This window comes from Mustelus asterias, unplaced genomic scaffold, assembly GCF_964213995.1.
Source record: "Mustelus asterias unplaced genomic scaffold, sMusAst1.hap1.1 HAP1_SCAFFOLD_2965, whole genome shotgun sequence".
NCBI classification, from domain to species: domain Eukaryota; kingdom Metazoa; phylum Chordata; class Chondrichthyes; order Carcharhiniformes; family Triakidae; genus Mustelus; species Mustelus asterias.
Window position 1 is genome coordinate 12,056 of NW_027592910.1, and position 26,234 is coordinate 38,289.

A 26,234-nucleotide genomic window follows, 5' to 3' on the forward strand; every position below is an offset into this window, starting at 1 on the left:
CCCGCTCTCTCCCCATAGCCTTGCATCAATTTCGTTCTACAGCACAGCTAGTTGATAGGGTTACGCCATCACTGCACTGACATACAGTCACTTCAAACCATTCCAGCAGTGAATGAGGTCACTCAAACCCTGGATGTGGTCCCAGGATCGTGCGCCCACAGCGAAATGGCCATCCCTTTTCAGCAGTAAGTTTGCACAGTGATATAACACACCCCACCCTGACATGAGGTACTTACACAGGATGTCGGCAAGACCCAGGCTGGGACAATGCCTTCCTCTGAGTGACCGCTTCCTCTGCAGATCCCATCTCTCGTGTCGATCTCCTGGCTGCTGGATCGCCCTGGACAGAATACACCGACCCATTAGAAAATTCCCCTCCGTCACAGCGATCCCTCATCACCGACCCTCCCACAGTGCGGCGCTCCCTCAGCACTGACCCTCCCACAGTGCGGCGCTCCCTCAGCATTGACCCTCCCACAGTGCGGCGCTCCCTCAGCACTGACCCTCCCACAGTGCGGCGCTCCCTCAGCACTGACCCTCCCACAGTGCGGCGCTCCCTCAGCACTGACCCTCCCCACAGTGCGGCGCTCCCTCAGCACCGACCCTCCCACAGTGCGGCGCTCCCTCAGCACTGACCCTCCCCACAGTGCGGCGCTCCCTCAGCACCGACCCTCCCACAGTGCGGCGCTCCCTCAGCACTGACCCTCCCACAGTGCGGCGCTCCCTCAGCACTGACCCTCCCACAGTGCGGCGCTCCCTCAGCACTGACCCTCATACAGTGCGGCGCTCCCTCAGCACTGACCCTCCCACAGTGCGGCGCTCCCTCAGCACTGACCCTCCCACAGTGCGGCGCTCCCTCAGCACCGACCCTCCCACAGTGCGGCGCTCCCTCAGCACTGACCCTCCCACAGTGTGGCGCTCCCTCAGCACTGACCCTCCCACAGTGCGGCGCTCCCTCAGCACCGACCCTCCCACAGTGCGGCGCTCCCTCAGCACCCACCCTCCCACAGTGCGGCGCTCCCTCAGCACCGACCCTCCCACAGTGCGGCACTCCCTCAGCACCGACCCTCCCACAGTGCGGCGCTCCCTCAGCACTGACCCTCCCACAGTGCGGCGCTCCCTCAGCACTGACCCTCCCACAGTGCGGCGCTCCCTCAGCACTGACCCTCCCACAGTGCGGCGCTCCCTCAGCACTGACCCTCCCACAGTGCGGCGCTCCCTCAGCACTGACCCTCCCACAGTGCGGCGCTCCCTCAGCACTGACCCTCCCACAGTGCGGCGCTCCCTCAGCACTGACGCTCCCACAGTGCGGCGCTCCCTCAGCACCGACCCTCCCACAGTGCGGCGCTCCCTCAGCACTGACCCTCCCACAGTGCGGCGCTCCCTCAGCACCGACCCTCCCACAGTGCGGCGCTCCCTCAGCACTGACCCTCCCACAGTGCGGCGCTCCCTCAGCACTGACCCTCCCACAGTGCGGCGCTCCCTCAGCACCGACCCTCCCACAGTGCGGCGCTCCCTCAGCACCCACCCTCCCACAGTGCGGCGCTCCCTCAGCACCGACCCTCCCACAGTGCGGCACTCCCTCAGCACCGACCCTCCCACAGTGCGGCGCTCCCTCAGCACTGACCCTCCCACAGTGCGGCGCTCCCTCAGCACTGACCCTCCCACAGTGCGGCGCTCCCTCAGCACTGACCCTCCCACAGTGCGGCGCTCCCTCAGCACTGACCCTCCCACAGTGCGGCGCTCCCTCAGCACCGACCCTCCCACAGTGCGGCGCTCCCTCAGCACCGACCCTCCCACAGTGCGGCGCTCCCCCAGCACCGACCCTCCCACAGTGCGGCGCTCCCTCAGCACCGACCCTCCCACAGTGCGGCACTCCCTCAGCACTGACCCTCCCACAGTGCGGCGCTCCCTCAGCAGCGATCCTCCCACAGTGCGGCGCTCCCTCAGCACTGACCCTCCCACAGTGCGGCACTCCCTCAGCACTGACCCTCCCACAGTGCGGCGCTCCCTCAGCACCCACCCTCCCACAGTGCGGCGCTCCCTCAGCACCGACCCTCCCACAGTGCGGCACTCCCTCAGCACCGACCCTCCCACAGTGCGGCGCTCCCTCAGCACTGACCCTCCCACAGTGCGGCGCTCCCTCAGCACTGACCCTCCCACAGTGCGGCGCTCCCTCAGCACTGACCCTCCCACAGTGCGGCGCTCCCTCAGCACTGACCCTCCCACAGTGCGGCGCTCCCTCAGCACTGACCCTCCCACAGTGCGGCGCTCCCTCAGCACTGACCCTCCCACAGTGCGGCGCTCCCTCAGCACTGACCCTCCCACAGTGCGGCGCTCCCTCAGCACCGACCCTCCCACAGTGCGGCGCTCCCTCAGCACTGACCCTCCCACAGTGCGGCGCTCCCTCAGCACTGACCCTCCCACAGTGCGGCGCTCCCTCAGCACTGACCCTCCCACAGTGCGGCGCTCCCTCAGCACTGACCCTCCCACAGTGCGGCGCTCCCTCAGCACTGACCCTCCCACAGTGCGGCGCTCCCTCAGCACTGACCCTCCCACAGTGCGGCGCTCCCTCAGCACTGACCCTCCCACAGTGCGGCGCTCCCTCAGCACTGACCGCCACAGTGCGGCGCTCCCTCAGCACTGACCCTCCCACAGTGCGGCGCTCCCTCAGCACTGACGCTCCCCACAGTGCGGCCTCCCTCAGCACTGACCCTCCCACAGTGCGGCGCCCCCTCAGCACTGACCCTCCCACAGTGCGGCGCTCCCTCAGCACTGACCCTCCCACAGTGCGGCGCTCCCTCAGCACTGACCCTCCCACAGTGCGGCGCTCCCTCAGCACTGACCCTCCCACAGTGCGGCGCTCCCTCAGCACTGACCCTCCCACAGTGCGGCGCTCCCTCAGCACTGACCCTCCCACAGTGCGGCGCTCCCTCAGCACTGACCCTCCCACAGTGCGGCGCTCCCTCAGCACCGACCCTCCACAGTGCGGCGCTCCCTCAGCACTGACCCTCCCACAGTGCGGCGCTCCCTCAGCACTGACCCTCCCACAGTGCGGCGCTCCCTCAGCACTGACCCTCCCACAGTGCGGCGCTCCCTCAGCACTGACCCTCCCACAGTGCGGCGCTCCCTCAGCACTGACCCTCCCACAGTGCGGCGCTCCCTCAGCACTGACCCTCCCACAGTGCGGCGCTCCCTCAGCACTGACCCTCCCACAGTGCGGCGCTCCCTCAGCACTGACCCTCCCACAGTGCGGCGCTCCCTCAGCACTGACCCTCCCACAGTTCGGCGGCGCCTCCCTGAGCACTGACCCTCCCACAGTGCGGCGCTCCCTCAGCACTGACCCTCCCACAGTGCGGCGCTCCCTCAGCACCGACCCTCCCACAGTGCGGCGCTCCCTCAGCACTGACCCTCCCACAGTGCGGCGCTCCCTCAGCACTGACCCTCCCACAGTGCGGCGCTCCCTCAGCACTGACGCTCCCACAGTGCGGCGCTCCCTCAGCACTGACCCTCCCACAGTGCGGCGCTCCCTCAGCACTGACGCCTCCCACAGTGCGGCGCTCCCTCAGCACTGACCCTCCCACAGTGCGGCGCTCCCTCAGCACTGACGCTCCCACAGTGCGGCGCTCCCTCAGCACTGACCCTCCCACAGTGCGGCGCTCCCTCAGCACTGACGCTCCCACAGTGCGGCGCTCCCTCAGCACTGACGCTCCCACAGTGCGGCGCTCCCTCAGCACTGACCCTCCCACAGTGCGGCGCTCCCTCAGCACTGACCCTCCCACAGTGCGGCGCTCCCTCAGCACTGACGCTCCCACAGTGCGGCGCTCCCTCAGCACCGACCCTCCCACAGTGCGGCGCTCCCTCAGCACTGACCCTCCCACAGTGCGGCGCTCCCTCAGCACCGACCCTCCCACAGTGCGGCGCTCCCTCAGCACTGACCCTCCCACAGTGCGGCGCTCCCTCAGCACTGACCCTCCCACAGTGCGGCGCTCCCTCAGCACTGACCCTCCCACAGTGCGGCGCTCCCTCAGCACCGACCCTCCCACAGTGCGGCGCTCCCTCAGCACTGACCCTCCCACAGTGCGGCGCTCCCTCAGCACTGACCCTCCCACAGTGCGGCGCTCCCTCAGCACTGACGCTCCCACAGTGCGGCCCTCCCTCAGCACTGACCCTCCCACAGTGCGGCGCCCCCTCAGCACTGACCCTCCCACAGTGCGGCGCTCCCTCAGCACTGACCCTCCCACAGTGCGGCGCTCCCTCAGCACTGACCCTCCCACAGTGCGGCGCTCCCTCATCACTGACCCTCCCACAGTGCGGCGCTCCCTCAGCACCGACCCTCCCACAGTGCGGCGCTCCCTCAGCACTGACCCTCCCACAGTGCGGCGCTCCCTCAGCACTGACCCTCCCACAGTGCGGCGCTCCCTCAGCACCGACCCTCCCACAGTGCGGCGCTCCCTCAGCACTGACCCTCCCACAGTGCGGCGCTCCCTCAGCACTGACGCTCCCACAGTGCGGCCCTCCCTCAGCACTGACCCTCCCACAGTGCGGCGCTGCCTCAGCGCTGACCCTCCCACAGTGCGGCACTCCCTCAGCACCGACCCTCCCACAGTGCGGCGCTCCCTCAGCACTGACCCTCCCACAGTGCGGCGCTCCCTCAGCACTGACCCTCCCACAGTGCGGCGCTCCCTCAGCACTGACCCTCCCACAGTGCGGCGCTCCCTCAGCACCGACCCTCCCACAGTGCGGCGCTCCCTCAGCACTGACCCTCCCACAGTGCGGCGCTCCCTCAGCACTGACCCTCCCACAGTGCGGCGCTCCCTCAGCACTGACCCTCCCACAGTGCGGCGCTCCCTCAGCACCGACCCTCCCACAGTGCGGCGCTCCCTCAGCACTGACCCTCCCACAGTGCGGCGCTCCCTCAGCACTGACCCTCCCACAGTGCGGCGCTCCCTCAGCACTGACGCTCCCACAGCGCGGCGCTCCCTCAGCACTGACGCTCCCACAGTGCGGGGCTCCCTCAGCACTGACCCTCCCACAGTGCGGCGCTCCCTCAGCACTGACCCTCCCACAGTGCGGCGCTCCCTCAGCACCGACCCTCCCACAGTGCGGCGCTCCCTCAGCACTGACCCTCCCACAGTGCGGCGCTCCCTCAGCACTGACCCTCCCACAGTGCGGCGCTCCCTCAGCACTGACCCTCCCACAGTGCGGCGCTCCCTCAGCACCGACCCTCCCACAGTGCGGCGCTCCCTCAGCACTGACCCTCCCACAGTGCGGCGCTCCCTCAGCACTGACCCTCCCACAGTGCGGCGCTCCCTCAGCACTGACGCTCCCACAGCGCGGCGCTCCCTCAGCACTGACGCTCCCACAGTGCGGGGCTCCCTCAGCACTGACCCTCCCACAGTGCGGCGCTCCCTCAGCACTGACCCTCCCACAGTGCGGCGCTCCCTCAGCACTGACCCTCCCACAGTGCGGGGCTCCCTCAGCACTGACCCTCCCCACAGTGCGGCCCTCCCTCAGCACTGACGCTCTTACCTCCTTCCCGTCCTCAGAGGATCGACGCCGTTTCTCAGCATTGTAGCCGGTCTGGGAGGCGTTGGCAGCTGGGTGACTCCGTCCAGTCAATCTCCCCGAATCCACAGTCCCACCGGCTGCTCTGGGACCCTCACCTGAAGCCGAGTGCCGGCTCGCAGCAGAGTCCCTGCGGGAAGTGCCCTGTCGCACTGGACTCGGAGACTGAAAAATAACAGTTAAACATTGTCACTGGCAGCGAGCTTCACTCTGTATCTAACCCTGTGCTGTCCCTGTCCTGGGAGTGTTTGATGGGGACAGTGTAGAGGGAGCTTTACTCTGTATCTAACCCCGTGCTGTACCTGTCCTGGGAGTGTTTGATGGGGGACAGTGTAGAGGGAGCTTTACTCTGTATCGAACCCCGTGCTGTTCCTGTCCTGGGAGTGTTTGATGGGGACAGTGTAGAGGGAGCTTCACTCTGTATCTCACCCCGTGCTGTACCTGTCCTGGGAGTGTTTGATGGGGACGGTGTAGAGGGAGCTTTACTCTGTATCTAACCCCGTGGTGTACCTGTCCTGGGAGTGTTTGATGGGGGACAGTGTAGAGGGAGCTTTACTCTGTATCTAACCCCGTGCTGTACCTGTCCTGGGAGTGTTTGATGGGGGACAGTGTAGAGGGAGCTTTACTCTGTATCTAACCCCGTGCTGTACCTGTCCTGGGAGTGTTTGATGGGGGACAGTGTAGAGGGAGCTTTACTCTGTATCTAACCCCGTGCTGTACCTGTCCTGGGAGTGTTTGATGGGGACAGTGTAGAGGGAGCTTTACTCTGTATCTAACCCCGTGCTGTACCTGTCCTGGGAGTGTTTGATGGGGGACAGTGTAGAGGGAGCTTTACTCTGTATCTAACCCCGTGCTGTACCTGTCCTGGGAGTGTTTGATGGGGGACAGTGTAGAGGGAGCTTTACTCTGTATCTAACCCCGTGCTGTACCTGTCCTGGGAGTGTTTGATGGGGGACAGTGTAGAGGGAGCTTTACTCTGTATCTAACCTCGTGCTGTACCTGTCCTGGGAGTGTTTGATGGGGGGACAGTGTAGAGGGAGCTTTACTCTGTATCTAACCCCGTGCTGTACCTGTCCTGGGAGTGTTTGATGGGGGGACAGTGCAGAGGGAGCTTTACTCTGTATCTAACCCCGTGCTGTACCTGTCCTGGGAGTGTTTGATGGGGACAGTGTAGAGGGAGCTTTACTCTGAATCTAACCCCGTGCTGTACCTGTCCTGGGAGTGTTTGATGGGGACAGTGTAGAGGGAGCTTTACTCTGTATCTAACCCCGTGCTGTCCCTGTCCTGGGAGTGTATGATGGGGGACAGTGTAGAGGGAGCTTTACTCTGTATCTAACCCCCGTGCTGTACCTGTCCTGGGAGTGTTTGATGGGGGACAGTGTAGAGGGAGCTTTCCTCTGTATATAACCCCGTGCTGTACCTGTCCTGGGAGTGTTTGATGGGGGACAGTGTGGAGGGAGCTTTACTCTGTATCTAACCCCGTGCTGTACCTGTCCTGGGAGTGTTTGATGGGGACAGTGTAGAGGGAGCTTTACTCTGTATCTAACCCCGTGCTGTACCTGACCTGGGAGTGTTTGATGGGGAGAGTGTAGAGGGAGCTTTACTCTGTATCTAACCCCGTGCTGTACCTGTCCTCGGAGTGTTTGATGGGGGACAGTGTAGAGGGATCTATATTCTGTATCTAACCCCGTGCTGTACCTGTCCTGGGAGTGTTTGATGGGGACAGTGTAGAGGGAGCTTTACTCTGTATCTAACTCCGTGCTGTATCTGTCCTGGGAGTGTTTGATGGGGACAGTGTAGAGGGAGCTTTACTCTGTATCTAACCCCGTGCTTTACATGTCCTGGGAATGTTTGATGGGGACAGTGTAGAGGGAGCTTTACTCTGTATCTAACTCCGTGCTGTACCTGTCTTGGGAGTGTTTGATGGGGACAGTGTAGAGGGAGCTTTACTCTGTATCTAACCCCGTGCTGTACCTGTCCTGGGAGTGTTTGATGGGGACAGTGTAGAGGGAGTTTTACTCTGTATCTAACCCCGTGCTGTACCTGTCCTGGGAGTGTTTGATGGGGACAGTGTAGAGGGAGCTTTACTCTGGATCTAACCCCGTGCTGTACCTGTCCTGGGAGTGTTTGATGGGGGACAGTGTAGAGGGAGCTTTACTCTGTATCTAACCCCGTGCTGTACCTGTCCTGAGAGTGTTTGATGGGGGACAGTGAAGAGGGAGCTTTACTCTGTATCTAACCCCGTGCTGTACCTGTCCTGGGAGTGTTTGATGGGGGACAGTGTAGAGGGAGCTTTACTCTGTATCTAACCCCGTGCTGTACCTGTCCTGGTAGTGTTTGATGGGGACAGTGTAGAGGGAGCTTTACTCTGTATCTAACCCCGTGCTGTACCTGTCCTGGGAGTGTTTGATGGGGGACAGTGTAGAGGGAGCTTTACTCAGTATCTCACCCTGTACTGTACCTGTCCTGGGAGTGTTTGATGGGGGACAGTGTAGAGGGAGCTTTACTCTGTATCTAACCCCGTGCTGTGCCTGTCCTGGGAGTGTTTGATGGGGGACAGTGTAGAGGGAGCTTTACTCTGTATCTAACGCCGTGCTGTGCCTGTCCTGGGAGTGTTTGATGGGGACAGTGTAGAGGGAGCTTTTCTCTGTATCTAACCCCGTGCTGTACCTGTCCTGGGAGTGTTTGATGGGGGACAGTGTAGAGGGATCTTTACTCTGTATCGAACCCCGTGCTGTGCCTGTCCTGGGAGTGTTTGATGGGGGACAGTGTAGAGGGAGCTTTACACTGTATCTAACCCCGTGCTGTACCTGTCCTGGGAGTGTTTGATGGGGGGACAGTGTAGAGGGAGCTTTACTCTGTATCTAACCCCGTGCTGTACCTGTCCTGGGAGTGTTTGATGGGGACAGTGTAGAGCGAGCTTTACTCTGTATCTAACCCGGTGCTGTCACTGTCCTGGGAGTGTTTGATGGGGACAGTATAGAGGGAGCTTTACTCTGTATCTAACCCCGTGCTGTCACTGTCCTGGGAGTGTTTGATGGGGGACAGTGTAGAGGGAGCTTTACTCTGTATCTAACCCCGTGCTGTACCTGTCCTGGGAGTGTTTGATGGGGACAGTGTAGAGGGAGCTTTACTCTGTATCTAACCCCGTGCTGTACCTGTCCTGGGAGTGTTTGATGGGGGACAGTGTAGAGGGAGCTTTACTCTGTATCTAACCCCGTGCTGAACCTGTCCTGGGAGTGTATGGTGGGGGACAGTGTAGAGGGAGCTTTACTCTGTATCTAACCCCGTGCTGTACCTGTCCTGGGAGTGTTTGATGGGGACAGTGAAGAGGGATCTTTACTCTGTATCTAACCCCGTGCTGTACCTGTCCTGGGAGTGTTTGATGGGGGACAGTGTAGAGGGAGCTTTACTCTGTATCTCACCCCGTGCTGTACCTGTCCTGGGAGTGTTTGATGGGGGACAGTGGAGAGGGAGCTTTACTCTGTATCTAACCCCGTGCTGTACCTGTCCTGGGAGTGTTTGATGGGGGACAGTGTAGAGGGATCTTTACTCTGTATCTAACCCCGTGCTGTACCTGTCCTGGGAGTGTTTGATGGGGGACAGTGCAGAGGGAGCTTTACTCTGTATCTAACCCCGTGCTGTACCTGTCCTGTGAGTGTTTGATGGGGGACAGTGCAGAGGGAGCTTTACTCTGTATCTAACCCCGTGCTGTAGCTGTCCTGGGAGTGTTTGATGGGGACAGTGTAGAGGGAGCTTTACTCTGTATCTAACCCCGTGCTGTACCTGTCCTGGGAGTGTTTGATGGGGACAGTGTAGAGGGAGCTTTACTCTGTATCTAACCCCGTGCTGTGCCTGTCCTGGGAGTGTTTGATGGGGGACAGTGTAGAGGGAGCTTTACACTGTATCTAACCCCGTGCTGTACCTGTCCTGGGAGTGTTTGATGGGGGACAGTGTAGAGGGAGCTTTACTCTGTATCTAACCCCGTGCTGTACCTGTCCTGGGAGTGTTTGATGGGGACAGTGCAGAGGGATCTTTACTCTGTATCTAACCCCGTGCTGTACCTGTCCTGGGAGTGTTTGATGGGGGACCGTGCAGAGGGAGCTTTACTCTGTATCTAACCCCGTGCTGTAGCTGTCCTGGGAGTGTTTGATGGGGACAGTGTGGAGGGAGCTTTCCTCTGTATCTAACCCCGTGCTGGACCTGTCCTGGGAGTGTTTGATGGGGGGACAGTGTAGAGGGAGCTTTACTCTGTATCTAACCCCGTGCTGTACCTGTCCTGGGAGTGTTTGATGGGGGACAGTGTAGAGGGAGCTTTACTCTGTATCTCACCCTGTACTGTACCTGTCCTGGGAATGATTGATGGGGGACAGTGTAGAGGGAGCTTTACTCTGTATCTAACCCCGTGCTGTGCCTGTCCTGGGAGTGTTTGATGGGGGACAGTGTAGAGGGAGCTTTACTCTGTATCTAACCCCGTGCTGTGCCTGTCCTGGGAGTGTTTGATGGGGACAGTGTAGAGGGAGCTTTACTCTGGATCTAACCCCGTGCTGTACCTGTCCTGGGAGTGTTTGATGGGGGACAGTGTAGAGGGAGCTTTACTCTGTATCTAACCCCGTGCTGTGCCTGTCCTGGGAGTGTTTGATGGGGGACAGTGTAGAGGGAGCTTTACACTGTATCTAACCCCGTGCTGTACCTGTCCTGGGAGTGTTTGATGGGGGACAGTGTAGAGGGAGCTTTACTCTGTATCTAACCCCGTGCTGTACCTGTCCTGGGAGTGTTTGATGGGGACAGTGCAGAGGGATCTTTACTCTGTATCTAACCCCGTGCTGTACCTGTCCTGGGAGTGTTTGATGGGGGACAGTGCAGAGGGAGCTTTACTCTGTATCTAACCCCGTGCTGTAGCTGTCCTGGGAGTGTTTGATGGGGACAGTGTGGAGGGAGCTTTCCTCTGTATCTAACCCCGTGCTGGACCTGTCCTGGGAGTGTTTGATGGGGGGACAGTGTAGAGGGAGCTTTACTCTGTATCTAACCCCGTGCTGTACCTGTCCTGGGAGTGTTTGATGGGGACAGTGTGGAGGGAGCTTTACTCTGTATCTAACCCCGTGCTGTACCTGTCCTGGGAGTGTTTGATGGGGACAGTGTAGAGGGAGCTTTACTCTGTATCTAACCCCGTGCTGTACCTGTCCTGGGAGTGTTTGATGGGGACAGTGTAGAGGGAGCTTTACTCTTTATCTCACCCCGTGCTTTACCTGTCCTGGGAGTGTTTGATGGGGGACAGTGTAGAGGGAGCTTTACTCTGTATCTAACCCCGTGCTGTACCTGTCCTGGGAGTGTTTGATGGGGGACAGTGTAGAGGGAGCTTTACTCTGTATCTAACCCCGTGCTGTCCCTGTCCTGGGAGTGTTTGATGGGGGACAGTGTAGAGGGAGCTTTCCTCTGTATCTAACCCCGTGCTGTACCTGTCCTGGGAGTGTTTGATGGGGGACAGTGTAGAGGGAGCTTTACTCTGTATCTAACCCCGTGCTGTACCTGTCCTGGGAGTGTTTGATGGGGACAGTGTAGAGGGAGCTTTACTCTGTATGTAACCGCGTGCTGTACCTGTCCTGGGAGTGTTTGATGGGGACAGTGTAGAGGGAGCTTTACTCTGTATCTAACCCCGTGCTGTACCTGTCCTGGGAGTGTTTGATGGGGGACAGTGTAGAGGGAGCTTTACTCTGTATCTAACCCCGTGCTGTACCTGTCCTGGGAGTGTTTGATGGGGACACTGGAGAGGGAGCTTTACTCTGTATCTAACCCCGTGCTGTACCTGTCCTGGGAGTGTTTGATGGGGGACAGTGTAGAGGGAGCTTTACTCTGTATCTAACCCCGTGCTGTACCTGTCCTGGGAGTGTTTGATGGGGACAGTGTATAGGGAGCTTCACTCTGTGTCTAACCCCGTGCTGTACCTGTCCTGGGAGTGTTTGATGGGGACAGTGTAGAGGGAGCTTTACTCTGTATCTAACCCCGTGCTGTACCTGTCCTGGGAGTGTTTGATGGGGACAGTGCAGAGGGATCTTTACTCTGTATCTAACCCCATGCTGTACCTGTCCTGGGAGTGTTTGATGGGGGACAGTGCAGAGGGAGCTTTACTCTGTATCTAACCCCGTGCTGTAGCTGTCCTGGGAGTGTTTGATGGGGACAGTGTGGAGGGAGCTTTACTCTGTATCTAACCCCGTGCTGTACCTGTCCTGGGAGTGTTTGATGGGGACAGTGTAGAGGGAGCTTTACTCTGTATCTAACCCCGTGCTGTACCTGTCCTGGGGTGTTTGATGGGTACAGTGTAGAGGGAACTTTACTCTGTATCTAACCCCGTGCTGTACCTGTCCTGGGAGTGTTTGATGGGGGACAGTGTAGAGGGAGCTTTACTCTGTATCTAACCCCGTGCTGTACCTGTCCTGGGAGTGTTTGATGGGGGACAGTGTAGAGGGAGCTTTACTCTGTATCGAACCACGTGCTGTACCTGTCCTGGGAGTGTTTGGTGGGGACAGTGTAGAGGGCGCTTTACTCTGTATCTAACCCCGTGCTGTACCTGTCCTGGGAGTGTTTGATGGGGGACAGTGTAGAGGGAGCTTTACTCTGTATCTAACCCCGTGCTGTACCTGTCCTGGGAGTGTTTGATGGGGGACAGTGTAGAGGGAGCTTTACTCTGTATCTAACCCCGTGCTGTACCTGTCCTGGGAGTGTTTGATGGGGGACAGTGTAGAGGGAGCTTTACTCTGTATCTAACCCCGTGCTGTACCTGTCCTGGGAGTGTTTGATGGGGGACAGTGTAGAGGGAGCTTTACTCTGTATCTAACCCCGTGCTGTACCTGTCCTGGGAGTGTTTGATGGGGACAGTGTAGAGGGAGCTTTACTCTGTATCTAACCGCGTGCTGTACCTGTCCTGGGAGTGTTTGATGGGGACAGTGTAGAGGGAGCTTTACTCTGTATCTAACCCCGTGCTGTACCTGTCCTGGGAGTGTTTGATGGGGGACAGTGTAGAGGGAGCTTTACTCTGTATCTAACCCCGTGCTGTACCTGTCCTGGGAGTGTTTGATGGGGACAGTGTAGAGGGAGCTTTACTCTGTATCTAACCCCGTGCTGTACCTGTCCTGGGAGTGTTTGATGGGGGACAGTGTAGAGGGAGCTTCACTCTCTGTCTAACCCCGTGCTGTACCTGTCCTGGGAGTGTTTGATGGGGGACAGTGTAGAGGGAGCTTTACTCTGTATCTAACCCCGTGCTGTACCTGTCCTGGGAGTGTTTGATGGGGGACAGTGTAGAGGGAGCTTTACTCTGTATCTAACCCCGTGCTGTACCTGTCCTGGGAGTGTTTGATGGGGACAGTGGAGAGGGAGCTTTACTCTGTATCTAACCCCGTGCTGTACCTGTCCTGGGAGTGTTTGATGGGGGGCAGTGTTGAGGGAGCTTTACTCTGTATCTAACCCCGTGCTGTACCTGTCCTGGGATTGTTTGATGGGGGGCAGTGTTGAGGGAGCTTTACTCTGTATCTAACCCCGTGCTGTACCTGTCCTGGGAGTGTTTGATGGGGACAGTGTAGAGGGAGCTTCACTCTGTGTCTAACCCCGTGCTGTACCTGTCCTGGGAGTGTTTGATGGGGGACAGTGTAGAGGGAGCTTTACTCTGTATCGAACCCCGTGCTGTACCTGTCCTGGGAGTGTTTGATGGGGGACAGTGTAGAGGGAGCTTTACTCTGTATCTAACCCCGTGCTGTACCTGTCCTGGGAGTGTTTGATGGGGACAGTGTAGAGGGAGCTTTACTCTGTATCTAACCCCATGCTGTACCTGTCCTGGGAGTGTTTGATGGGGACAGTGCAGAGGGATCTTTACTCTGTATCTAACCCCGTGCTGTAGCTGTCCTGGGAGTGTTTGATGGGGACAGTGTGGAGGGAGCTTTACTCTGTATCTAACCCCGTGCTGTACCTGTCCTGGGAGTGTTTGATGGGGACAGTGTAGAGGGAGCTTTACTCTGTATCTAACCCCGTGCTTTACCTGTCCTGGGAGTGTTTGATGGGGGACAGTGTAGAGGGAGCTTTACTCTGTATCTAACCCCGTGCTTTACCTGTCCTGGGAGTGTTTGATGGGGGACAGTGTAGAGGGAGCTTTACTCTGTATCTAACCCCGTGCTGTACCTGTCCTGGGAGTGTTTGATGGGGGACAGTGTAGAGGGAGCTTTACTCTGTATCGAACCACGTGCTGTACCTGTCCTGGGAGTGTTTGGTGGGGACAGTGTAGAGGGAGCTTTACTCTGTATCTAACCCCGTGCTGTACCTGTCCTGGGAGTGTTTGATGGGGGACAGTGTAGAGGGAGCTTTACTCTGTATCTAACCCCGTGCTGTACCTGTCCTGGGAGTGTTTGATGGGGGACAGTGTAGAGGGAGCTTTACTCTGTATCTAACCCCGTGCTGTACCTGTCCTGGGAGTGTTTGATGGGGGACAGTGTAGAGGGAGCTTTACTCTGTATCTAACCCCGTGCTGTACCTGTCCTGGGAGTGTTTGATGGGGGACAGTGTAGAGGGAGCTTTACTCTGTATCTAACCCCGTGCTGTACCTGTCCTGGGAGTGTTTGATGGGGACAGTGTAGAGGGAGCTTTACTCTGTATCTAACCGCGTGCTGTACCTGTCCTGGGAGTGTTTGATGGGGACAGTGTAGAGGGAGCTTTACTCTGTATCTAACCCCGTGCTGTACCTGTCCTGGGAGTGTTTGATGGGGGACAGTGTAGAGGGAGCTTTACTCTGTATCTAACCCCGTGCTGTACCTGTCCTGGGAGTGTTTGATGGGGACAGTGTAGAGGGACCTTTACTCTGCATCTAACCCCGTGCTGTACCTGTCCTGGGAGTGTTTGATGGGGGACAGTGTAGAGGGAGCTTCACTCTCTGTCTAACCCCGTGCTGTACCTGTCCTGGGAGTGTTTGATGGGGGACAGTGTAGAGGGAGCTTTACTCTGTATCTCACCCCGTGCTGTACCTGTCCTGGGAGTGTTTGATGGGGGACAGTGTAGAGGGAGCTTTACTCTGTATCCAACCCCGTGCTGTACCTGTCCTGGGAGTGTTTGATGGGGACAGTGGAGAGGGAGCTTTACTCTGTATCTAACCCCGTGCTGTACCTGTCCTGGGAGTGTTTGATGGGGGGCAGTGTTGAGGGAGCTTTACTCTGTATCTAACCCCGTGCTGTACCTGTCCTGGGATTGTTTGATGGGGGGCAGTGTTGAGGGAGCTTTACTCTGTATCTAACCCCGTGCTGTACCTGTCCTGGGAGTGTTTGATGGGGACAGTGTAGAGGGAGCTTCACTCTGTGTCTAACCCCGTGCTGTACCTGTCCTGGGAGTGTTTGATGGGGGACAGTGTAGAGGGAGCTTTACTCTGTATCGAACCCCGTGCTGTACCTGTCCTGGGAGTGTTTGATGGGGGACAGTGTAGAGGGAGCTTTACTCTGTATCTAACCCCGTGCTGTACCTGTCCTGGGAGTGTTTGATGGGGGACAGTGTAGAGGGAGCTTTACTCTGTATCCAACCCCGTGCTGTACCTGTCCTGGGAGTGTTTGATGGGGACAGTGGAGAGGGAGCTTCACTCTGTGTCTAACCCCGTGCCGTACCTGTCCTGGGAGTGTTTGATGGGGGACAGTGTAGAGGGAGCTTTACTCTGTATCTAACCCCGTGCTGTACCTGTCCTGGGAGTGTTTGATGGGGGACAGTGTAGAGGGAGCTTTACTCTGTATCTAACCCCGTGCTGTACCTGTCCTGGGAGTGTTTGATGGGGGACAGTGTCGAGGGAGCTTTACTCTGTATCTAACCCCGTGCTGTACCTGTCTTAGGAGTGTTTGATGGGAACAGTGTAGAGGGAGCTTTACTCTGGATCTAACCCCGTGCTGTACCTGTCCTGGGAGTGTTTGATGGGGACAGTGTCGAGGGAGCTTTACTCTGTATCTAACCCCGTGCTGTACCTGTCCTGGGAGTGTTTGATGGGGGACAGTGTAGAGGGAGCTTTACTCTGTATCTAACCCCATGCTGTACCTGTCCTGGGAGTGTTTGATGGGGACAGTGTAGAGGGAGCTTTACTCTGTACCTAACCCCGTGCTGTTCCTGTCCTGGGAGTGTTTGATGGGGACAGTGTGGAGGGAGCTTTACTCTGTATCTAACCCTGTGCTGTACCTGTCCTGGGAGTGTTTGATGGGGACAGTGTAGAGGGAGCTTTACTCTGTATCTAACCCCGTGCTGTACCTGTCCTGGGAGTGTTTCATGGGGGGACAGTGTAGAGGGAGCTTTACTCTGTATCTAACCCCGTGCTGTACCTGTCCTGGGAGTGTTTGATGGGGGACAGTGTAGAGGGAGCTTTACTCTGTATCTAACCCCGTGCTGTACCTGTCCTGGGAGTGTTTGATGGGGGGCAGTGTTGAGGGAGCTTTACTCTGTATCTAACCCCGTACTGTACCTGTCCTGGGAGTGTTTGATGGGGACAGTGTAGAGGGAGCTTTACTCTGTATCTAACCCCGTGCTGTCCCTGTCCTGGGAGTGTTTGATGGGGACAGTGTAGAGGGAGCTTTACTCTGTATCTAACCCCGTCCTGTACCTGTCCTGGGAGTGTTTGATGGGGACAGTGTAGAGGGAGCTTTACTCTGTATCTAACCCCGTGCTGTACCTGTCCTGGGAGTGTTTGATAGGGGGCAGTGTAGAGGGAGCCGCCTACCTTGGCTTCGCTGGAGGAGGAGCTGGTTCTTCCTCTCGAGCGGGATCGAGAGCGTGAGGAGGAGGAGCTGGAGGATGAAGAGGAGGAGGTACGTGCCCCCTTCCCGGAGCTGCGGCTGGAGCTGGAGGCCGAACGGGATGACCTGCCCTTCCTGTGGGGCCGCTCTCCCTGGACCGGCTCCCTGCCCTTCCTGGGTGCCGGCTCCGAGTCCCGCCGCGCCCGCGAAGAGGAACGCGACGGCGACGATGCCCTCACGTCGGAGGCGGCGGGCTGCTTTTCATTCCCGGCACGCGTCTCGGCGGGGGCCGGCGGCGCGGACCTGCCAGGGATCGGCACGGCGCCGGCTCCCCCGCCGGTCTCCGCATGCCCGCTCCCGTGTCGCCGACGCTCCGACCCCTCGGTGTCCGCTGCGGGGCATTGCCGCGGGGGAGAGGCCGGCTCGGAATCTTCGGCCGGGGGTGGAGAGGTCGCCGCGGGGGCTCCGGTCGCTCGCGGTGCTCCGGTCGCTCGCGGTGCCGGGAACGGGGACTTGTCTGACGGCCTTCGAGGCGGCGGGCGGCTTTCCTGTTCCAGAGCGGCGCGCGGGGGCGAGGAGCTCTCGCTGACTTTCCGAGCCGGTGACGACACATCCCTCTCTCCCGTGGCCCGCGGCGGAGAAGCGGCCGCTTCCCTGGGTGTGGGAGGCGAACGAGACGCCCTCTCCTGTCTCCTCTGGGATGGAGGCTTCTCAGTGTCTCCTTCGGCCGGTTCAGGTCTGTCCCTGGCTGCCTGGGACAGACTGGCCGGTGTCTGCCCAGTCTCTGTTTGAGTTGGAGGGGCTGGAGAGACCTCCTTCACCCCCCTGGACGCTGGCGGTGTGGACCCCCCTCCCTTTTCCCGGGCCGAGGGAGCAGACTGCTCCTTCTGGGATGGCAGGGACGGGGATCTCACACGGGGGGCCCGCGACGCCGTGGGCGGCGCCTGCTCCTCTACCGCCGTCTGGGCTCCTGCAGAATGTTCCTCCACTGCCTGGCCTGGGCTAGACGGAGTCGGTTCCTTCACTGTCTGCGCTGGGGCAGGTGGAGACGGCTCCTTGACTGTCTGGCCTGGGGCAGGCAGAGATGGTTCCTCGACTGTCTGCGTTGGGCTCGGTGGAGACGCTTCCTTGCCTGTCTGCTTTGAGGGAGACGGCTCTTCAAGTGTCTGGGTTGGGCGAGGCGGAGACGGCTCCTTGCCTGTCTGAGTCGGGTTAGACGGAGACTGTTCCTTGTCTGTCTGGGTTGGGTTAGACGGAGACGGCTCTTCGACTGTCTGGGTTGGGGGCGATGGAGACGGTTCCTTGTCTGCCTGGGTTGGTCGAGACGGAGACAGTTTCTTGCCTGTCTGGATTGGGTTAGACAGAGGTAGTTCCTTGCCTGTCTGGGTTGGTCTAGACGGAGACGGTTCCTTGCCTGTCTGGGTTGGGTTAGACAGAGACAGTTCCTTGTCTGTCTGGTTTGGTCTAGACGGAGATGGTTCCTTGTCTGTCTGGATTGGTCTAGACGGAGACGGTTCCTTGTCTGTCTGGATTGGTCTAGACGGAGACGGTTCCTTGTCTGTCTGGATTGGTCTAGACGGAGACGGTTCCTTGCCTGTCTGGGTTGGGGGAGATGAAGATGGTTCCTTGACTGATTGGGTTGGGCTGGACAGAGATGGTTCCTTGTCTGTCTGGGTTGGTCGAGACGGAGACAGTTCCTTGCCTGTCTGGGTTGAGCTCGAGAGTTCCTTGACAGTCTGGGTTGGGTTCGACGGAGACGGTTCCTTACCTGTCTGGGTTGAGCTAGACGGAGACGGCTCCTCGACTGTCTGGGTTGGGTTAGACAGAGACGGTTCCTTGCCTGTTTGGGTTGGGTTAGACAGTTCCTTGACAGTCTGGGTTGAGCTAGACAGTTCCTTGACAGTCTGGGTTGAGCTAGACAGTTCCTTGACAGTCTGGGTTGAGCTAGACAGTTCCTTGACAGTCTGGGTTGAGCTAGACAGTTCCTTGACAGTCTGTGCTGCTGGAGACTCCGATAGTTCCTTCGCTGCCAGGCTCTCGCTGGATGGTGTGGGCAGTGAGGGGGTACCTTCCTGCGGTTCCTTGGACTGTGAGGAGCCACGCCCACGGACCCTAGCCCTGGGCGGCGAGGGGGACCTCGCTTGGCCCCGGCTGGGCCGCGATGGGGACGGGGTCCTCTCCTCGGCCGCCGGCTGCGGAGAGGGGCTCTCGCCCCCGGGGGGCGAGTCTCGCCGGTCGTCTGCCGAGGGCGGCCTCCTGCGCTCGCGTCCGGAGGACCACCTCCTTCGCTCGACCGGCCGCCCCTCTGCCTCCGAGGGAGTCCCCTCGGCCTGCGGGAGTGGGGAGGTGCCCGACCCGGCTTTGCTCCTCGGGGGCTGGGGGGTGCGTCTCAGCCTTGCCGGGGGCGCGCCCTTCCTGAGACTCCGGGAGGGCGAGGAGGCAGGAGGTTGTTCCGCCAGGGCCTGAGGCTTCTGGCGCCCCCCACGGGCAGGGGCCACCTCGCTCTCCTCCTCCTCCTCCTCCTCCTCCGCCTCCTCCTCATCAGAAAGATGGCTTCCTCCTTGGTCCAGTTTCTGTGTTGAGCTTGACTGAGTCGTCACCAGGGAACTGTCCTCCTGTTGATTGGGAAGACAACACAAGAACTACGTCAAAGACACAGAAACGGAGTAGATAGGAACAGGAGGAGGCCATTCAGCCCTTCGAGCCTGCTCCCCCATTCATCACCACCATGTCTGATCATCCAACTCAATCGCCTAATCCTGCTTTCTCCCGATATCCTTCCATCCCATTCGCCCCAAGCGCTCGATCCAGCCGCCTCTCCAATACAGTCAATGTTTTGTATCAGCTACTTCCTGTGGGAATCAGTTCCAGCGGCTCACCGGGTGAAGAAATATCTCCTCATCTCCGTCCTAAATGGTCCCCCCCCAATCCCCAAACCCCGCCCCCAATCCCCAAACCCCACCCCCAATCCCCAAACCCCGCCCCCAATCCCCAAACCCCGCCCCCAATCCCCAAACCCCGCCCCCAATCCCCAAACCCCGCCCCCAATCCCCAAACCCCGCCCCCAATCCCCAAACCCCGCCCCCAATCCCCAAACCCCGCCCCCAATCCTCAGACTGTGACCCCCTGGTTCTGGACTCCCCCCAACATCGGGAACATCCTCCCTGCATCTACCCTGTCTCGTCCCGTTACCAAACCCCGCCCCCAATCCCCAAACCCCGCCCCCAATCCCCAAACCCCGTCCCCAATCCCCTGGTTCTGGACTCCCCCCACCATCGGGAACATCCTCCCTGCATCTACCCTGTCCAGTCCCGTCACCAAACCCCGTCCCCAATCCCCTGGTTCTGGACTCCCCCCACCATCGGGAACATCCTCCCTGCATCGACCCTGTCTCGTCCCGTTACCAAACCCCGCCCCCAATCCCCAAACCCCGCCCCCAAATCCCCAAACCCCGCCCCCAATCCCCAAACCCCGCCCCCAATCCCCAAACCCCGCCCCCAATCCCCAATCCCCGCCCCCAATCCCCAAACCCCGCCCCCAATCCCCAATCCCCGCCCCCAATCCCCAAACCCCGCCCCCAATCCCCAAACCCCGCCCCCAATCCCCAAACCCCGCCCCCAATCCCCAAACCCCACCCCCAATCCCCAAACCCCGCCCCCAATCCCCAAACCCCGCCCCCAATCCCCAAACCCCGCCCCCAATTCCCAAACCCCGCCCCCAATCCCCTGGTTCTGGACTCCCCTCAACATCAGGAACATCCTCCCTGCATCGACCCTGTCTCGTCCCGTTACCAAACCCCGCCCCAATCCCAAACCCCGCCCCCAATCCCAAACCCCGCCCCCAATCCCCTGGTTCTGGACTCCCCCCACCATCGGGAACATCCTCCCTGTATCTACCCTGTCCAGTCCCGTTACCAAACCCCGCCCCCCAATCCCCAAACCCCGCCCCCAATCCCCAAACCCCGCCCCCAATTCCCAAACCCCGCCCCCAATCCCCTGGTTCTGGACTCCCCTCAACATCGGGAACATCCTCCCTGCATCGACCCTGTCTCGTCCCGTTACCAAACCCCGCCCCAATCCCAAACCCCGCCCCCAATCCCAAACCCCGCCCCCAATCCCCTGGTTCTGGACTCCCCCCACCATCGGGAACATCCTCCCTGCATCGACCCTGTCCAGTCCCGTTACCAAACCCCGCCCCCAAATCCCCAAACCCCGCCCCCAATCCCCAAACCCCAATCCCCAAACCCCGCCCCCAATCCCCAAACCCCGCCCCCAATCCCCAAACCCCGCCCCCAATCCCCGCCCCCAATCCCCAAACCCCGCCCCCAATCCCCAAACCCCGCCCCCAATCCCCAAACCCCGCCCCAGTCCCCAAACCCCACCCCCAATCCCCAAACCCCGCCCCCAATCCCCAAACCCCGCCCCCAATCCCCAAACCCCGCCCCCAATCCCCAAACCCTGCCCCCAATCCCCTGGTTCTGGACTCCCCCCACCATCGGGAACATCCTCCCTGCATCTACCCTGTCCAGTCCGGTTATAATTTTATAAGTCTCTCTGAGATCCCCCCTCATTCATCTGAACTCCAGTGGAAACCTAGTCAATCTCTCCTCATCCATCAGTCCCGCCATCCCCGGAATCAGCCTCCTCTGTGGACAGAGTGGTGAAGAAGGCATTCGGCATGCTTGGTTTCATCGGTCAGAACACTGAATACAGGAGTTGGGACGTCTTGTTGGAGTTGTACAAGACATTGGAATACTGTGTGCAGTTCTGGTCACCCTATTATAGAAAGGATATTATTAAACTAGAAAGAGTGCAGAAAAGATTTACTGGGATGCTACCGGGACTTGATGGATTGAGTTATAAGGAGAGGCTGGATAGACTAGGACTTTTTTCTCTGGAGCGTAGGAGGCTGAGGTGTGATATTATAGAGGTCTATAAAATAATGAGGGGCACAGATCAGCTAGATAGTCAATATCTTTTCCCAAAGGTAGGGGAGTCTAAAACTAGAGGGCATAGGTTTAAGGTGAGAGGGGAGAGATACAGAAGTGTCCAGAGGGGCAATTTTTCACACAGAGGGTGGTGAGTGTCTGGAACGAGCTGCCAGAGGCAGTAGTAGAGGCGGGTACAATTTTGTCTTTTAAAAAGCATTTAGACAGTTACATGGGTACGATGGGTATAGAGGGATATGGGCCAAACGCGGGCAATTGGGATTTGCTTAGGGGTTTAAAAAAAAGGGCGGCATGGACAAGTTGGGCCGAAGGGCCTGTTTCCATGCTGCAAACCTCTATGACGATTACTCTATGAGATTCCCCCCCGCACTCATTCGTCTGAACTCCAGTGGAAACAATCCTAACCTGGTCAATCTCTCCTCATCCATCAGTCCCACCATCCCCGGAATCAGCCTGGGAAACCTCCGCTGCAACTCCCTCGAGAGCAAGAACATCCTTCCTCAGGAAAGGAGACCATAACTGCACACAATACTCTGGGAGTGGCCTCATCAAGGCCCTGTATAATCGCAACAACACATCCCTGCTCCTGTACTCGAAACCTCTCGCAATGAAGGCCATTTGCCTTCTTTACCGCCTGCTGCCCCTGCATGCTTACCCTCAGCGACTGGTGCACCAGGACACCCAGATCCCTCTGCGCACTCCCCCTCACAGCTCACACTCCCTCCCAACTTTGTATCATCTGCAAATTTGGAGATAATGCATTCAGCTCCCTCCCACAAGAGCGCACCACACTGTGGGTGGGTCAGTGCTGAGGGCGCGCCGCACTGTGGGAGGGTCAGTGCTGAGGGAGCGCCGCACTGTGGGAGGGTCAGTGCGGAGGGAGCGCCGCACTGTGGGAGGGTCAGTGCTGAGGGAGCGCCGCACTGTGGGAGGGTCAGTGCTGAGGGAGCGCCGCACTGTGGGAGGGTCAGTGCTGAGGGAGCACCGCACTGTGGGAGGGTCAGTGCTGAGGGAGCGCCGCACTGTGGGAGGGTCAGTGCTGACGGAGCGCCACACTGTGGGAGTGTCGGTGCTGAGGGAGCACCGCACTGTGGGAGGGTCGGTGCTGAGGGAGCACCGCACTGTGGGATGGTCAGTGCTGAGGGAGCACCGCACTGTGGGATGGTCAGTGCTGAGGGAGCGCCGCACTGTGGGAGGGTCAGTGCTGAGGGAGCGCCGCACTGTGGGGAGGGTCAGTGCTGAGGGAGCGCCGCACTGTGGGGAGGGTCAGTGCTGAGGGAGTGCCGCACTGTGGGAGGGTCAGTGCTGCGGGAGCGCCGCACTGTGGGAGGGTCAGTGCTGAGGGAGTGCCACACTGTGGGAGGGTCAGTGGTGAGGGAGCGCCGCACTGTGGGAGGGTCGGTGCTGAGGGAGCGCTGCACTGTGGGAGGGTCGGTGCTGAGGGAGCGCCGCACTGTGGGAGGGTCAGTGCTGAGGGAGCGCCGCACTGTGGGAGGGTCAGTGCTGTGGGAGTGCCGCACTCTGGGAGGGTCAGTGCTGAGGGAGCGCCGCACTGTGGGAGGGTCAGTGCTGAGGGAGCGCTACACTGTGGGAGGGTCAGTGCTGAGGGAGCGCCGCACTGTGGGAGGGTCAGTGCTGAGGGAGCGCCGCACTGTGGGGAGGGTCAGCGCTGAGGGAGCGCCGCACTGTGGGAGGGTCGGTGCTGAGGGAGCGCCGCACTGTGGGAGGGTCGGTGCTGAGGGAGCGCCGCACTGTGGGAGGGTCAGTGCTGAGGGAGCGCCGCACTGTGGGAGGGTCGGTGCTGAGGGAGCGCCGCACTGTGGGAGGGTCAGTGCTGAGGGAGCGCCGCACTGTGGGAGGGTCAGTGCTGAGGGAGCGCCGCACTGTGGGAGGGTCAGTGCTGAGGGAGCGCCGCACTGTGGGAGGGTCAGTGCTGAGGGAGCGCCGCACTGTGGGAGGGTCAGTGCTGAGGGAGCGCCGCACTGTGGGAGGGTCAGTGCTGAGGGAGCGCCGCACTGTGGGAGGGTCAGTGCTGAGGGAGCGCCGCACTGTGGGGAGGCTCGGTGCTGAGGGAGCGCCGCACTGTGGGAGGGTCGGTGCTGAGGGAGCGCCGCACTGTGGGAGGGTCGGTGCTGAGGGAGCGCCGCACTGTGGGAGGGTCAGTGCTGAGGGAGCGCCGCACTGTGGGAGGGTCAGTGCTGAGGGAGCGCCGCACTGTGGGGAGGCTCGGTGCTGAGGGAGCGCCGCACTGTGGGAGGGTCAGTGCTGAGGGAGCGCCGCACTGTGGGAGGGTCAGTGCTGAGGGAGCGCCGCACTGTGGGAGGGTCAGTGCTGAGGGAGCGCCGCACTGTGGGAGGGTCAGTGCTGAGGGAGCGCCGCACTGTGGGAGGGTCGGTGCTGAGGGAGCGCCGCACTGTGGGAGGCTGGGTGCTGAGGGAGCGCCGCACTGTGGGAGGGTCAGTGCTGAGGGAGCGCCGCACTGTGGGAGAGTCAGTGCTGAGGGAGCGCCGCACTGTGGGAGGGTCAGTGCTGAGGGAGCGCCGCACTGTGGGAGGGTCAGTGCTGAGGGAGCGCCGCACTGTGGGAGGGTCGGTGCTGAGGGAGCGCCGCACTGTGGGAGGGTCAGTGCTGAGGGAGCGCCGCACTGTGGGAGGGTCAGTGCTGAGGGAGCGCCGCACTGTGGGAGGGTCAGTGCTGAGGGAGCGCCGCACTGTGGGAGGGTCGGTGCTGAGGGAGCGCCGCACTGTGGGAGGGTCAGTGCTGAGGGAGCGCCGCACTGTGGGAGGGTCAGTGCTGAGGGAGCACCGCACTGTGGGAGGGTCAGTGCTGAGGGAGCGCCGCACTGTGGGAGGGTCGGTGCTGAGGGAGCGCCGCACTGTGGGAGGGTCAGTGCTGAGGGAGCGCCGCACTGTGGGAGGGTCGGTGCTGAGGGAGCGCCGCACTGTGGGAGGGTCAGTGCTGAGGGAGCGCCGCACTGTGGGGAGGGTCAGTGCTGAGGGAGCGCCGCACTGTGGGAGGGTCAGTGCTGAGGGAGCGCCGCACTGTGGGAGGGTCGGTGCTGAGGGAGCGCCGCACTGTGGGAGGGTCAGTGCTGAGGGAGCGCCGCACTGTGGGAGGGTCAGTGCTGAGGGAGCGCCGCACTGTGGGAGGGTCAGTGCTGAGGGAGCGCCGCACTGTGGGAGGGTCAGTGCTGAGGGAGTGCCGCACTGTGGGAGGGTCGGTGCTGAGGGAGCGCCGCACTGTGGGAGGGTCAGTGCTGAGGGAGCGCCGCACTGTGGGAGGGTCGGTGCTGAGGGAGCGCCGCACTGTGGGAGGGTCAGTGCTGAGGGAGCGCCGCACTGTGGGAGGGTCAGTGCTGAGGGAGCGCCGCACTGTGGGAGGGTCAGTGCTGAGGGAGCGCCGCACTGTGGGAGGGTCAGTGCTGAGGGAGCAGACAGCACCATTTCGACGCTGAAGGAAGATAGGAGGTGGTTACCTGGTCAGTGGGTTCAGTGTGGGGGCCACTGTCATAGCCCTCAGATCTGTCCTCCTGCGACTCCTCCTTCTCCTCAGACAGCACGGATGAGGCGTAACTGTCTGTAAAAATGGACCATGTGTTAAGAACGGAACAGCGATCCAACCCTTTCACTCAGACCCTCTCCCTCCGCCCCACCCCCTTGATCCAGTCTCTCTCTCGCTCTCTCTCCCAGTTTGTCTCTCGCTCACTCGGTCCCAGTTTGTCTCTCGCTCTCTCTCTCCCAGTTTGTCTCTCGCTCTCTCTCTCCCAGTTTGTCTCTCGCTCTCTCTCTCCCAGTTTGTCTCTCGCTCACTCGGTCCCAGTTTGTCTCTCGCTCTCTCTGTCCCAGTTTGTCTCTCGCTCTCTCTGTCCCAGTTTGTCTCTCGCTCACTCTGTCCCAGTTTGTCTCTCGCTCTCTCTGTCCCAGTTTGTCTCTCGCTCTCTCTCCCAGTTTGTCTCTCGCTCTCTCTGTCCCAGTTTGTCTCTCGCTCTCCCTATCCCAGTTTGTCTCTCGCTCTCTCTGTCCCAGTTTGTCTCTCGCTCTCTCTGTCCCAGTTTGTCTCTCGCTCTCTCTGTCCCAGTTTGTCTCTCGCTCTCTCTGTCCCAGTTTGTCTATCGCTCTCTCGATCCCAGTTTGTCTCTCGCTCTCTCTCTCTATCCCAGTTTGTCTCTCGCTCTCTCTCTCTATCCCAGTTTGTCTCTCGCTCTCTCTCTCTATCCCAGTTTGTCTCTCGCTCTCTCTCTCTATCCCAGTTTGTCTCTCGCTCTCTCTCTCTCTATCCCAGTCTCTCTCTCTCTCTCGATCCCAGTCTCTCTCTCTCTATCCCAGTCTCTCTCTCCCTCTATCCCACTCTCTCTCTCTCTATCCCAGTCTCTCTCTCTCTCTATCCCAGTCTCTCTCTCTCTCTATCCCAGTCTCTCTCTCTCTCTATCCCAGTCTATCTCTCTCTCTCTATCCCAGTCTCTCTCATAGAACATAGAACATAGAACATTACAGCGCAGAACAGGCCCTTCGGCCCACGATGTTGCACCGACCCTCCAACCTAAACCAATTTCTTTTCGTCCATGAACCTATCTACGGATCTCTTAAACGCCCCCAAACTCGGCGCATTTACTACTGATGCTGGCAGGGCATTCCAATCCCTCACCACCCTCTGGGTAAAGAACCTACCCCTGACATCGGTTCTATAACTACCCCCCCTCAATTTAAAGCCATGCCCCCTCGTGCTGGATTTCTCCATCAGAGGAAAAAGGCTATCACTATCCACCCTATCTAAACCTCTAATCATCTTATTTGTTTCAATAAGATCCCCTCTTAGCCGCCGCCTTTCCAGCGAAAACAATCCCAAATCCCTCAGCCTCTCCTCATAGGATCTCCCCTCCATACCAGGCAACATCCTGGTAAACCTCCTCTGCACCCTCTCCAAAGCCTCCACATCCTTCCTGTAATGTGGGGACCAGAACTGCACACAGTACTCCAAGT

General features: G+C 59.9%; 1 protein-coding gene across 1 annotated transcript; it reads right to left on the reverse strand.

Annotated features, from left to right (window-relative positions):
• Positions 1-212: 212 nt before the first annotated feature.
• On the reverse strand, positions 213-24,831 carry LOC144490162 (uncharacterized; the record flags this gene model as incomplete). The annotated part of the gene is made up of 4 exons (XM_078207969.1): positions 213-340; positions 5,533-5,733; positions 16,292-18,922; positions 24,731-24,831. Coding segments are annotated over 4 exons (3,041 nt in total), but the record flags the coding sequence as incomplete, so codon positions are not given.
• Between the last annotated feature and the right edge of the window lie 1,403 nt (positions 24,832-26,234).